Below are 13,251 nucleotides of genomic sequence, written 5' to 3' on the forward strand. Positions count from 1 at the left end.
TAAAAAAAAAAACCTGCCACGCTATTTGACAGGGGTTGTACCGTTTTACATTTCCACCAGCAGCGCATGGGAGTTCCAGCTGCTCCACATCCTGTCCAACTCTTGGTATGGTCACTGTAGTTTCAGCCATCCTAATGGTTGTGGGGGTATCCCACTGTGATTCTTAACTTGCTTTTCCCTGATGACTTGTGATGCTGAGCATCTTTTCATGTCCTTACGTGTTATCTGTCTGTTTCCACCCATTTTTGGTGAAGTGTCTGTTCTGATCTTTTGCCCATTTTTATTGGGATCTTTCCTCATTATCAAGTTTAGAGTTCTTTTGAGATGCTGCCTACACATCCTTTATCAGATATGCTTATCTACGAATAATTTCTCCCAGTCTGGGACTTGTCTTTTCATTCATTTAACAATGTCTTTTGAAGAGTTCTTAATTTTGGCTAAGTCCAATTTACCAAAAATGTTCTCAAATAATTTGAAAAATTGGTGTTGTGGTAAGGAAACCTTTGTAACCCAAAGTCACAAAGATTTTCTCCAGTGTATTCGTCTTACAGTTTTAAGTTTTACATTGAAGTGTATTATAAATTTCGAGTTAATTTGTGTGTGTATGGTGTGAGGCACAGGTGGGCAACTCCTTCTTAAAGATCAGGTAGCAAAGATTCTAGGCTTCGTGGGCCACCCAGTCTCTGTCATAGCTCCTCCGCTCTGCATGTAGTGCAACGCAGGCTGAGACAAAAATAAATGTGTGGCTGTGTGTCAGCAAAACTTTATGTCTAAGAACAGGCAGTGGCCACGTTTGGTCCAGTGGCCAGCATGTGCGGATGCCTTCTTTAAATATGCACACAGCACTGAAAGTCCCCAGGCAACACAAGCAGCCCTGTGCATCCCTGTCTGTTGAGTCTGCTCCTGCCTGGATTAAAGATCCTTAGTAGATACTTTGCAAGGGGATGGCAATTTTTCTCATGTGCCAACCCTACGTTTCTTCATTGCTTTCAGACCTACAAGAAATGAAGCACATTAACTTGTATGCCCCAGAGGACCAAGTACAAAGTCTGACTCAGGGAGGGCTGTCTACATGCCAGAATCTCAGGTGGACGTAACAAGCTGTTAGGTCATTCAGCTTCTTCATCCTCTGCCTGCTTGGGTTGACAACAGAAGTCAAGAAGGTTGGGTCAAATTCTGCCCCCAGTGCTATGTAATATTAATCAAGTCACTCTGCTTCTCTCTTCCTCCGCATCCCTACCTGTGTGGGGGGGCAGAGGGGGAGGGGGGGAGTGGGGAGAGATTTCTCCTAACACTCTCATGTTACTCAGTCGATAAGAATAAGACAATACATTTCTTACCCATCTGGTTCGCTCTCCACCAGACAATTCCAAAGCTGCCTTCTCCTTGAATAGCTTTTAAAAACTGTTTTCTTTCTTTTTAAAAGCACTATACAAATGTAAGGTATTGTTACAATTTTCTCTTTTTAAGTAATTCTAGAAAGCCCAGCCACAGGATTTCACAATCTGTCACTGTCCCTTGGTGCCTCTGCCTGTTGCCAGGGAAAGAGATTATCCTGGCTTGGGGAAGGTCAGCCAGCCCCAGCACGGTCGCTAACACGGCTTGGCTTGCCATCCCCAATCACAGATTCACAGTCAGTGATACAGGGACTGGACAAAACCACTCCGAGGCCAAGCAGAGTGGCCAGTGAGAAGAGACACAACACTCAGCACCACTCAAGCTCCTCACAGGCCACTCTAATCACCACCCACGCCTGCAGGAGGGCGCAGCTCTCCAGTCTGCACGGCAGACGGGCTGCAGTCTGTCAGAATCCTGAAAGAGGGAAGGTCTCTGAGAACAGAGACCTCATCTGCATGGCCCTGGGGGCCCTGCTTTGAACACAGCAGAGATGAAAGAGCAGCTCTCCCAGACTACTAGACGAGCCAGTACACACGCAGCACAGACATACAAATATTTATCACAGTCATCTACAAATGTATGCGAGAGCCAGAGATGTACCACATTCCATGCTAACCTCTCAAGTGAGTCTTCGGGTTGATTAAGAATGAGTTTATTAATTCCCCATTATTAAGAGTGATTCGCACTTTACATAAGGGTGAATAATTTGAAGAGGAATTTCACATCATTGTCCAGATCCTCACAGAAAATCATCAAGGGTAGGAGAGCGGGTGCCCTGCTGGGGACTGCAGTTCAGAGAGGTGACGCGTGACTTGTCGGACATCCCACAGCTGGAAAGCGGTAGAGCTGGAGAAGAGCCTCCGGGTATTCTGATCCCAAGTTTAGCGCTCTTCCCTCATTCCTCTCTGTTCAGTGGAAAGACTGCTTTCTCATCAGGCGGATGCCTTAGGAAGGAAGCACAAGGAGGAAAAGCAGATGAGTAACTGATGCCTAAAGCCAGTTGAATAGGCTCTGCCTACCAACAGGGGGACAGCTGACAGGGCCAGACTGGGCCCCAGTCCCCAGTCCCCTCTCCTTGACTCACAGTTTATCGCCCTTGGCTTATAAAACAAACAGGTTAGAGTGCAGGCACTGTGTTTTCTTTGTGAAAGGATTCATCATAGACAGCTTTGAATAGTTGTCTCCCCGAGGGCATCTGAGATCTGGTTCAAACTACACAAATGGTATGTAAACACAGTCTGGGGAGAGATCAGTATATTGTATAAGGTCTATATACATAGGCAATTACATATTCAGATAGACACTGGGGTAACGAGAAAGGGGTTGGGATGAAATAACCTCTGAAGGGTATACGGGTGATGGTCTCTGACTCTCTCTCTCCCACACTCAATAAAGAGGTTGTGGACTCATTTTGTGTGTGTGTTTGTGTGTGTGAGTGGGTGTGTGTACTCGTGGGAGAAGTACACACAGTGGGGGAAAGTCTGACTTTATCACCAAGGTGGAAGTTCAATGATGCCGCTTTCCAAGAAGGTTCCCTTTGACTTTTCTAATGAAAAATTAATAGGCACTTACTTGCTGCTGCCTTTAATTACATTTGCTGAAGACAAGTGTCTGCCAATCGGCATGGCTCTGGCTGCCTTCTGTGCTGGATCTGCTCTCAGCAGAGCTCATTGGTTTGGGAGGAGAGAGGCTGCCATTTTGCCCTAGCAATTGAAGAGGCAGAGACATAACGGGATGGAGGTTGTACCACATTTTCTGCGAATGGATCCCCACCCATCGCATCTGCCTGACAGGGAAGCTGAGTCAGACACACCTTGGTAGAGCATGGACCAGGATTCTAAAACTGGGGGTTGAGGACCCTAAAGGACCAAGGAGATTCTGAGAAAGGGCTACTAAGCCTTGTCTGTAGGCGTAATAAAATGCTCCCCTACAAATACTGAACCACTTTTGTAGCATATATAAATACTGGGATTAGTAAAGTATTAATTCATTTTCTAAATGAAAATCAATTAATACACTTATAATAGCTCTTTACTATTATGTATTTTCTTAACTAAAGGTACATACACTACACTGAGGTCCTCGAAAACTTTTTACCTTAAGAATGAGCCTTTGGGGAATTCCCTGGTGGTCCCGTGGTTAAGACTCCACGCTCTCACAGCCGAGGGCCAGGGTTTAATCCCTGGTCAGGGAACTAAAATCCCACAAGCCATGCAGCACAGCCAAAAAAAACAAAACAAAACAAAAAACAAACAAAAAAACAAATCTTCATACGGGAAAAGACTAGGAACTTAAAACTAGGGTATTCCTTCTATAACAGAAGCAGGATTACCGAAGGAATGGTCTTTTTGGATTCCACTTTTTCCCCATTTTTAAACAGTTTTATTAAGATATAATTTACATTCCGTAAAGTTCATCCATTTAAAGTATGAAATTCTATTTTTCTTTTTTAGCATATACGGAGTTGTGGAACCATCACCACAATCTTAGAACAGCTTTCACCACCCCACTGCACTCATTAGCAGTTAACCCCCATCTACCCCACCCATTCCCCCCAAGCTCTAGGCAACCACTGATCTCTTTTCTGTTTCTGTAGATTTGCCTCTTCTGGACATTTCATATAAATAGGATCATACAATACAATCTTCTATGACGAGAGGAATGTTTTGAATCCTCAAAACTCCGTGCAGTTGTTGTATATCCAACTCCCACACATACTTTTGTCCCCTTCTCACCTCTCTCAGAAGCCTCTTGCTTCCCCAGCCTACCTGAATACTTTCTCCTATTAGTTCTCAGCTTCTTGTTCATCCAAGAAGTGCTTGGCGTAAGCCGCACGGCCCATCTCTGCTGGCACTGTGCTGTTCTCCAGCTCTTCCTATGATTTCCTCACCTCTGACTTCTTGGGGCTGTCTTCTTGCTGGCAGACTTCTCGGGCTCCCCCCATTCAACTGTGTCCAGCATGGTTTTCTCCTTGAGAAGGGTGATTAGTTTACGTGCTGAAAGAAGTGACTCATGGGGATGTTCCCATACTTCCAGGAGAAAAGGATTCAGGAGAAAGTGCAAGAAACCAAAATCAAGAACAAAGATGAAGCGTGGAATGTGGACATTAGAATCCAATGGGTTGGCAGCTGCTGATCAGGAGTGATCGAGTATTGTGACTAGAGGGCATTAAAAGGCCCTGGGCCACAAAGGGTCTCCCATTACCTCCAGCAGCAACTGAAAGAACATATTAGTCACTCTTTCAGCTGAAGGCAGTAACCGCCTCCATTAAAATGCAAATGTCAACACCTGGGAGAGTGGCAGATTGAGCTATTATCAGCCATTTCCACCTCAGCTACAATCTGAGCTCTTTGAATATTTCCTGTTCCCTGAGGCCCAGAGGTCTGGAGGTGAGTGTAGAGTCTGGAAAAATCTAGGGCCCCAGTTCCCTATGGCCAATTGCAAACTTTTTATCATCCTTGATTTCCAAGCCAAGGAAGCCAGAGGCCAAGAGTAAGAAGGCTGATGTCCTTGGTTCCTTCTCAGAGTTCCTGGTGGGGCACAGGCTGGGGTGGAGTTTGGCTCCCAGGGACCTCAGCCATCTGTGCCCAATGGCTAAAACACTGGGCCCCCAGCCTCCCTAGACGACCTACCCTCAAGACACACGATGTTCCATCCTGTTAGCTACTCTCTGACTTGGGGATAGTAAATTCGTTCTTCAAAGGAAAGGTAGGTCATCTAGTTTGAGGCCTGCTCGCAAAATGCAAATAGCCAGGGGAGGCTGACACACCTTTGGGGAATTAGATGATCTTTAAGATTCTTTCACCCTTGAGAGAGCCTAGGGTTCTTAGAGTTCTTTAATTCATTGTGAAGAACTCATTACAGGGCAGGGCTCTCCCAGGCAGTAGGCAAAGTTCATTTCTAATCTCCAACTGCTAACTGGCGGTCACTTCTGCCCTCCTCCTTTCTGCTCCCGGGCACCCGTGCCCTTTTCTGGTTCCATTTGCTTTGGGAACTTTTTAGTGGTCCCAAGTCTTCTTTCTTTCCTTTCCCTAACTCATCCGTACTCCTAAAGAGCAAGCATCCTTTCTCTCAGTGAGAGAAACTTGTTTAGAGGGGAAGCCTGCCGATTAAACTCACCCACACTAACTTAATAATGACTGGCAGTCCTGGCGTAAGTCCTTCAGTCTCCCAGTGGGATCTGCACTCAGTTTTTCAACCACTTTCTTGAAATGTAATTTATCTACCATAAAGTTCACCTGGTTGGGTTCAAGTGCGATTCAATGGTTTTTAGTATATTTCTCGAGTTGTGCAATCATCACCATAATCTAATTTTAGAACATTTTCATGACCCCTCCCAAAGAGATCTTGTACTCATTAGCCATCACTTCCCATTCGTCCTCCTCTCCAGGCCTAAGCAAACGCGAATAAACGTTCTGTCCCTAGGTTTTCTGCATTCATTTTAAGGGGACGATTGTCACCCCAAAGCGTGACTAGCTGATGGTGGGATTCTAAGCACTGTGGGGAAGGTATGTTTAGGTACGAGAGCATTGCTGAGACCCACTTCTACAAATATTTCTAAACATTGTAAAACACTGATATTCTAATTTCCAAAATAGAACTATTCTTCCAAAAAGAAGCCTGGGGGAAATGAAGAATGAAGCCCTGAAGGGTAACTGGGGTACAAGAGGAAGATGGCTGGAGGGTGTGGGGGTCTGCAGATCTTCCAAAGGGCCTGCTGTGCCCCGGGGTGCCTCTGCAAAGCAAGTACTCACTTCAGAGAGAGGCCCGAAGTGGTCCTTGGGTCAGCCCCTATCTGATGACAACAGCCAGGTGCACATCCTGGAGCTGCTCTTCAAAACCTCTGCCTTTTGTTCCTGTGATAACCACCCCCCACCCCGCCCCCTTTTGGTTTTCATCTGAACTTTCAGACTTCTTCTCTACACAGGGGTTGACCCCTGGGTTTCCTCGTCAGCCCTTCACAGGTGTCCTCCAGCCGATGGCATCATTCCCATCACTGTGTCGCTTCTGGGCTCCACCTACATCTGCTCTGCTGTAGCTTCCTGACTAGCCCCCTTTGCTCTTGGATCTTGCTTTTCCAATCTAGTTACAACATTGCCAGAGTTTGCCTCCCCAAAACATAATGGCCCAGGACACCCCTGTCCCCCCAATTCAGGGACTCTTCATTGTCTTTAAACTGAAGGCCATCCTCCTCCACATAGTGTTAAAGAGTCCAGCCCACCTTTCCATCTTCACCCATGGTTGCCAGGCAGTCCCCGCCCCCCCGCCCCCCCAGCCCCCCCTCCATTCGCATCACCATTCCCTAGGTGTACCATGTGTTTATCCAACAAACAGCTGAGGGGTACTTCCTCAGCTGTTTGTTGGGTGCCAGGTAGGGGGAACAAGAAGGAGTAAGATACCAATTTTGCCCTCAAGGAGTTCAGCAGACTGTGGAGAAAGTTCCGAAAACAAGTCAAGATAATACAATGTGACAAGTGCTATAATAGAGAAAAAAGTAAGGTGTGCTGGGAGCTGAGGAGGAAGGAGTGCCTAGCAGCCTGGGATGGTGGGGGTGGGGGAAGGAAGAGGCATTAGAGAGGCATCACAGAGGTGCTATTAATTTGGTTTGTGCTGGGGGTGTATGTGAAAAGGGTGAACTCTGCAGAGATTTAAAGAGCCTTTTAGGGTGGGGGGACAATGTGGGGAAGTGGTGGATAGTGAAAGCTGCTGGTAGGAAGAGGCAGTTTTTTGGACGGTTTTCAGCGGGGGTGAGACATGCATGATCAGATGGGGACAAAGTGGAGGACAGATTGGAGGGGAAGGAGAGAGAGTTGGTAATTGTCCAGGCAACAAGGAGGGAGGATTTGGGCAAAGGTGGAGGCAGAGAATGTGGAAGAAGTGAGAGATGTGAAGGGATAAGGGCATGGTGGCTGGACTCTGGGAACTGGGATAGGAGGCCTCACCACTCTACAAGCTGGGAGTCGGGCGATGGTAATTCCACCAGTGGAGAGAAAACAGAGGGAGGAGCAAGCTTTTTGGGAGGTGACCTTAGTTTTAGACAAACTGAAACTGAGGTGGTGGTGGATACCAAGGAACATCCATGGGGAGCTCTCCAGTGGACGGGGGGTAGGCTTGGAACCGGGAAGGGAGGCAAGGGCTGAAGATTCAGACTTCAGAAATACCTTAGCGAAAAAATGTTTATCCTTTGCCCAGCAATTGTACTTGTAGGAATTTCTCCTAAGGATACAATTAAAGATGTGTGAAGATTTATCTACAAAAATGCTCATTGTTTATAACAGTAAAAGAGTGGAAACTTTTTATAAACTGCTATGACAGTGAAAAATGTCCAATGGTAGGGGACTAAAATAAATTATGCTATATTCATGCAATGGAATTCTGTTCAGACAATAAAATGGATATTGTAGACAGATGCTTATTGGCATAAAAAAAAACCCACAATATTTTGCTAAGTAGAAAAAAAAGCAGATTCTAAAACTCTTTGTAGGGTAAAAGTCCCATTTTTGGTCAAGAAAAAAATTAAGATGTTAATGGTTCTTTCCAGCTGCTGTAATTATGAATGTTTTCTTTTGTCTTTCTTTTTTCTGATTTTTCCACATTTGATCATACATAGTTTTTGTTATAAGAGGATGGTTATTTTAAATTCTTGAATAAAATGGAAAGGAATGACCTAGGGAGAGCTCAGGGAATGAGAAGGGGATCAAGGATGAAACCCAATCACCTTGATACCTCAGGCCATCTAGCTTCTGTCCACGCAGTTGCCTATCTGGGTATTCCTCTCGTATCATATTTGCTACATGGCTGTGTGGTAGAATACAAGGAGCAGACTGAACTTAGGTTCCATTCTGCTACAAACTGTGGACCCTGCGCAAGTCTTGGTTTTCTCATCTTTATAGTGGGGAGAACAACACCTTTCTCAAACGGTTATATGACAATAAGATGCACAGACATATTGTTGCTTAATAAATATCAGTCCATCCTCCTTTTCTTCTGACTCCTCCTTCTTTGCTGGCCCAGATTCAACCTCTAGAGTCTTTTTGGCCCTTACAGTGGGAATTAATGCCTCCTGTCTCCAAACCCCCCAGACGCTCTCTTTGGACCTCGATTGAACACTGACTGAATTGTGCTCTGAACTGGAGTCAGTGGCTAGCTCCTCTCCTTCCCTGACTGTAACCAGAGTTGGGTCACCTCCCTATCCTCGTGGCATCTAGCACAGTGCTTTGCACATAGGGGATGCTCTATGAATGTTTGTTGACTAATTTCATGGTGCTTCTTATGACTTTGCTAATCATGGATTGACTACTCAAAGGCTGGAATACTCTAGGGTTAGTTTATTCAGATCTCTTGGAATGTTTCTCCTCCCAATTTCTGACTCTGACAAGGTTTATCTTCCAATTTGCAAAGAGATGACCAACAGAAAAAGAAAGAGAAGCTCACCCAGACCTCTAGCCGCTTTCTCAGAAGCTCTGCAGAGAGAGCTGGAGGAAGAGTAAAGGGAAGGTTGTTTCTCCCTCGCCGGAGTAGGAGTGACATGTCCCCACCCATCCCAGTGTTTAGACTGCGGGAACTCCCAGCAGGATAGCTTAGGGGCAAGGGGAATTGGGTAGGCACATTACCCCACAGACCTAGGTCCTCTTTGACCTGAAGTATAGTCCTCTCCACTCCTGCCTCTTCGCCGCTGGCGCTGTGCAGGAGTATCTGGGTCTTCTCTGCCCGCTCCCCCGTGCCCCTCCAGCAGGGGCTCTCCACCCTGCCCTGGTATGCATCCTTCCGGCTAACACCTTGCTAGGTAGGGAGCCAGCCTGGCGCTGACGAAAGATCTTTCCGTTGCAAGTCAGGAGACCTGTGTGGCCCATGGCAAGTTAATGAAGCTCTGAAGCCATAGTTTCCGGATTTATAAACTGAAAATAATCACAGGACTGTCCCCTATCACAACCCACGGTTATTAAGGGGAATCAAATGAGATTTCAATAACAACAACAACAACAACGTGTGAACGGGCAAAGAGCTCTTCACAAACTCCAGGTTTTCGTAATGCCGTCCGCTGGGTTCCCCCTCGGTAACTATCCACCGAAGCGCTCCTGTCCGCCCCGCCCTGGCTGCATCGGCCTCACCCACTGCATCTCCATCTTTCGTGTCACTGTCTTCTTGCGCCTCAGAGATCTTCTGTCTCTCCATCTCCCCCGTCCATTTCCGGGTCTGGCTCTTGGGCCCCTCCGGCCCTCCGGGGACTCCGGGCTTCGGCTCCCTGCGGCAGTGGCTGCCTGGGCGCCCCCAGCCCGGTGCGCCCTCCTTTGGCACAGCCGCACGGCCGGAGAATCGCCCAATGAGAGCGTCGGACTCAAGTCTGACAGCTCAGGAAGCGGCCAATCGAGCCGGGCCGGGGAAGGGGGGCGCAGCGCGGGGGCTGAAGTTGGGTAGAATGGGGGGATGGGGATTAAAGGGGGATACAAAAGAGGGGAGCTAGGACGAGGGGCGCAGGAACCCAAGAGAGGGGCGGGGGAGCGCCGCACGCCACTCAGGTCCGGCGAAGGGACCGCGGGTTGGACGCGGCTCCAGGAGCCAGGGAGGGAGGGGGCGCGGCGAGCATTTTAGGTGAGGAAGGGGAGCTGGGGCCCCCACGGTACCCGGCGACTCACGAGGCCGGGCCTGAGGATGCCAGCGGGGCGTCGAGGAGGGGGCCGCGGCCAGGCCGCGGGCGGAGGCGGCCGCGCGCGGCTGTGAGCCGCGGCCCGAGCGGCGCGGGGGGCGGGGAGGCGGCGGGAGGAGGGGATGCGGAGGGCGCTCCGGCGGCGGCGGCGGCAAGCGGGCGAGCAGGAAGGAGCGGCGCGAGCGGCCGGAGCAGCGCAGGGCCGGAGGCGTGCATGGCGCGCCCCGAGCCCGGCTCCCGCGGGCCCTCCCGGAGCGCCCCCGGGGCGCAGCGGCTCTCGGGTCGGCCCCTCTCGGCCGGCTGCCTCTGAGCCCCGGCCCTCGATCTCTGGATGCTGTGCTGCCTGGGAGAAGCCTGCCTGCGTTGGGGCGGAACGGCGGCGGCGCTGCGCCGGATTCCGCCCTCAGCCTAGTCCTTCTGCGCCCGGCCGCGGTGGGCCCGCAGCCGGCGGCGAGGAGCCCGGGGCTCGCGGAGCCGGCGCGGCAGCCCTCCTGGGCCGGCGGGTCCAGGCCGGCCCCGCTCCGTTTTAGGGGAAGGGGGCGGCGAGAGGGGAAGGGCCGCGCTGCGGGAGCCGGTCCTCGCCCCCGCCCCCCACCCCCCCCCCCGTGCGGACGCGCTGAAGGCTGGGCTCGGCGTTCGCGGGGGCCAGGCTCCCACTCCCGCCGCGGGAGGTGGGGGATGCGGGCGACGGCCCCCTCGGGCTCCAGGACCCTCCCCCCAGGGCTCGGGAGCGGTTGCTCCGCCCGCCGCCCCCTCCCCCGTCCTCCCCACCCCCCCCATCCCACCTCCCCACCCCTCGTAAGAAAATAATGCTGGCTGGCGCCCGCACCTCCCAGTCGCTCCCAGTCCGCCGCGAGGAGAGGGTGCCCGCTGTGCATCCACGCCGGGACCCCCGCCGAGCCGCCCCGGCTGCCGCCTCGCCGCGCGCGCCGCTGGGCTCCGCTTAGGCAGACTCGGCGAGCGCCGCGCCCGGGCACCGCCAGCCCCGCGGAGGCGCCGCCCGCAAGGACACCTCGCCGTCCCGCCTCGCCCGCAACTCAGGTCCTTGTGGAGCTCGACGCGAGCCGGGAGTCCGGACGTCCCTCTGCGCGCGGCTCAGCAGCGCCCGCGGCCCCCGCCGCCTCGGAGCGGAGCCAACTCCATCTCGGACCCGGGGCTCCTGAAGCGGATCCTCGGCCACTTCTCACCTCGGGACTGCGCCTGCCTCGCGCTCGCTCTCCCGCCGCCCTCCTCCTCCGCTCAGGACGGGGGTGCCAAGATGCCCCGCTGTTGCCCAGGGCCCCGGGCCGCCGCCCCCGACGTGTGACCCCAGCCTGGTCCCCCTGCTCGGCCGTCCGCCCTCCCCTTGGAGACCCCCGGCCCGGCCCCCGGGGGAGGAGGACGACGACGACGACGAGGCCGAGGAGGGGATGTCCGGCTCCAAAAGCGTGAGCCCCCCGGGCTGCGCGGCGCAGAGCGCGGCGGCGCCGGCGTCCCGGGGAGGCGCGGAGCACCGCTCGGCGTGGGGCGAGGCCGCCGCCCGCGCCAACGGCTACCCCCACGCCCCCGGGGCTGCGGCCCGCGGCTCCTCCGGGCGGCCCGGGGGGGCGGTGACCCCGCCGCCGCCGCAGCCGCAGCAGCTGCAGCAGCAGCGCCTAGCCGGCCGCTGGTGCGGCGGCGGCGACGACGATGAGCCCCCGCTGGGCGGCGACGACCCGCTGGCCGGGGGCTTCGGCTTCAGCTTCCGCTCCAAGTCGGCCTGGCAGGAGCGCGGCGGCGACGACTGCGGGCGCGGCGGCCGGAGGCAGCGGCGGGGCGCGGCCGGCGGGGGCAGCACCCGGGCGCCCCCTGCGGGCGGCGGCGGCTCGGCGGCGGCGGCGGCGGCCGCGGCGGGCGGCACGGAGGTGCGCCCCCGCTCGGTGGAGCTGGGCCTGGAGGAGCGGCGGGGCAAGGGCCGCGCGGCCGACGAGCGGGAGGCCGGCACCGGCGCCGTCGAGGAGGACGAGCGGTCCGGGGGTGGCGGCAGCTCGGCGGGCTCGGGCGCGGGGCCCGGCGCGGCGCTGTCGCTGGGCGCCTGCTGCCTGGCCCTGCTGCAGATATTTCGCTCAAAGAAGTTCCCGTCGGACAAGCTGGAGCGGCTCTACCAGCGCTACTTCTTCCGCCTGAACCAGAGCAGCCTGACGATGCTCATGGCCGTGCTGGTGCTCGTGTGCCTCGTCATGCTGGCCTTCCACGCGGCGCGGCCCCCGCTGCAGCTGCCCCACCTGGCCGTGCTGGCGGCCGCCGTGGGTGTGATCCTCGTCATGGCCGTGCTGTGCAACCGCGCCGCCTTCCACCAGGACCACATGGGCCTGGCCTGCTACGCGCTCATCGCCGTGGTGCTGGTCGTCCAGGTGGTGGGCCTGCTGCTGCCCCAGCCGCGCAGTGCCTCTGAGGGCATCTGGTGGACTGTGTTCTTCATCTACACCATCTACACGCTCCTGCCCGTGCGCATGCGGGCCGCGGTACTCAGCGGGGTGCTCCTGTCCGCCCTCCACCTGGCCATCGCCCTGCGCACCAACGCCCAGGACCAGTTCCTGCTCAAGCAGGTAGGGGCCCGCCTGGGCACAGGGACTGCGTGGTGGGGTGTGCAGGCCTCGGCCTGACTCCGAAGAGGGGCAACCCACCTGCAGCCTTTAAAGGGGTGAGAAGAGCCAGAGAGATATGGCTGTGCCAGCTGTGCGGTGTCTTCTAGCCCCTGGACCCCCTCTGAGCTCCAGCATCTTCCTTTACAAAAAGAGTGCTCTTGTGCGTCATGTTCCTGCTGGCAGAAGACACACCAAACCTTAGCCGTTGTTAGGGGTGCTAATGAGGAAGGAGAGTTGGAGGAGAAAATTTTATGGAGTGGTCCCCTTCTCTTCCTGTGCTTCTGTCTCTGTATATAAAAGGCCCCTGACAAAAGTGACTGGACCCTGTAGCAGCCTCTCCCTCCTGAGAGTTACTGATGGTTTGTTAACCGAATGTCCAGAATGGAGTGTTGGAGAGGGGAGATCCTGGGTGCCCCTTGCCCAGTCTTAGGGAGGAGAAGTGATATAACCCTACCAGTTGTCTGAGTCTGGGGGTTTGGGAGCTGGAGATATCTCTGAACTTGAGGGAGGACTGGCAAGTTTGTTTCATTTGCAAAAGTGCCCCAAGCCAAAAAGCTGCCTTCAGCAAAGGTGTGAAGGAAACTTTGTGTGCGGTGACAG

At 53.6% G+C, this 13,251-nt stretch overlaps 1 protein-coding gene and 1 long non-coding RNA gene across 3 annotated transcripts in view; one reads left to right on the top strand and one right to left on the bottom strand.

Moving 5' to 3' along the window:
- Window positions 1-2,035: 2,035 nt before the first annotated feature.
- On the bottom strand, window positions 2,036-4,757 carry LOC130830259 (uncharacterized). 2 transcript variants are annotated; one of them, XR_009047769.1, is made up of 4 exons: window positions 4,167-4,757; window positions 3,496-3,592; window positions 2,971-3,101; window positions 2,036-2,342 (listed from the first exon to the last, which is right to left on the bottom strand). It is a non-coding gene; the product is annotated as an uncharacterized LOC130830259 (long non-coding RNA). The 2 variants fall into 2 exon arrangements; XR_009047768.1 differs by lacking the exon at window positions 4,167-4,757 and having other exon boundaries at window positions 3,496-3,803.
- A 6,697-nt stretch (window positions 4,758-11,454) lies between these two features.
- Window positions 11,455-13,251, top strand: part of ADCY5 (adenylate cyclase 5) — a 148,394-nt gene continuing 146,597 nt past the window's right edge. Inside the window, exon 1 of the mRNA XM_057697711.1 lies at window positions 11,455-12,612. Coding sequence (XP_057553694.1) covers window positions 11,455-12,612 — 1,158 coding nt within the window. The remainder of the gene's footprint in view (window positions 12,613-13,251) is intronic.

Source organism: Hippopotamus amphibius, chromosome 10 (genome assembly GCF_030028045.1).
Source record: "Hippopotamus amphibius kiboko isolate mHipAmp2 chromosome 10, mHipAmp2.hap2, whole genome shotgun sequence".
NCBI lineage: Eukaryota > Metazoa > Chordata > Mammalia > Artiodactyla > Hippopotamidae > Hippopotamus > Hippopotamus amphibius.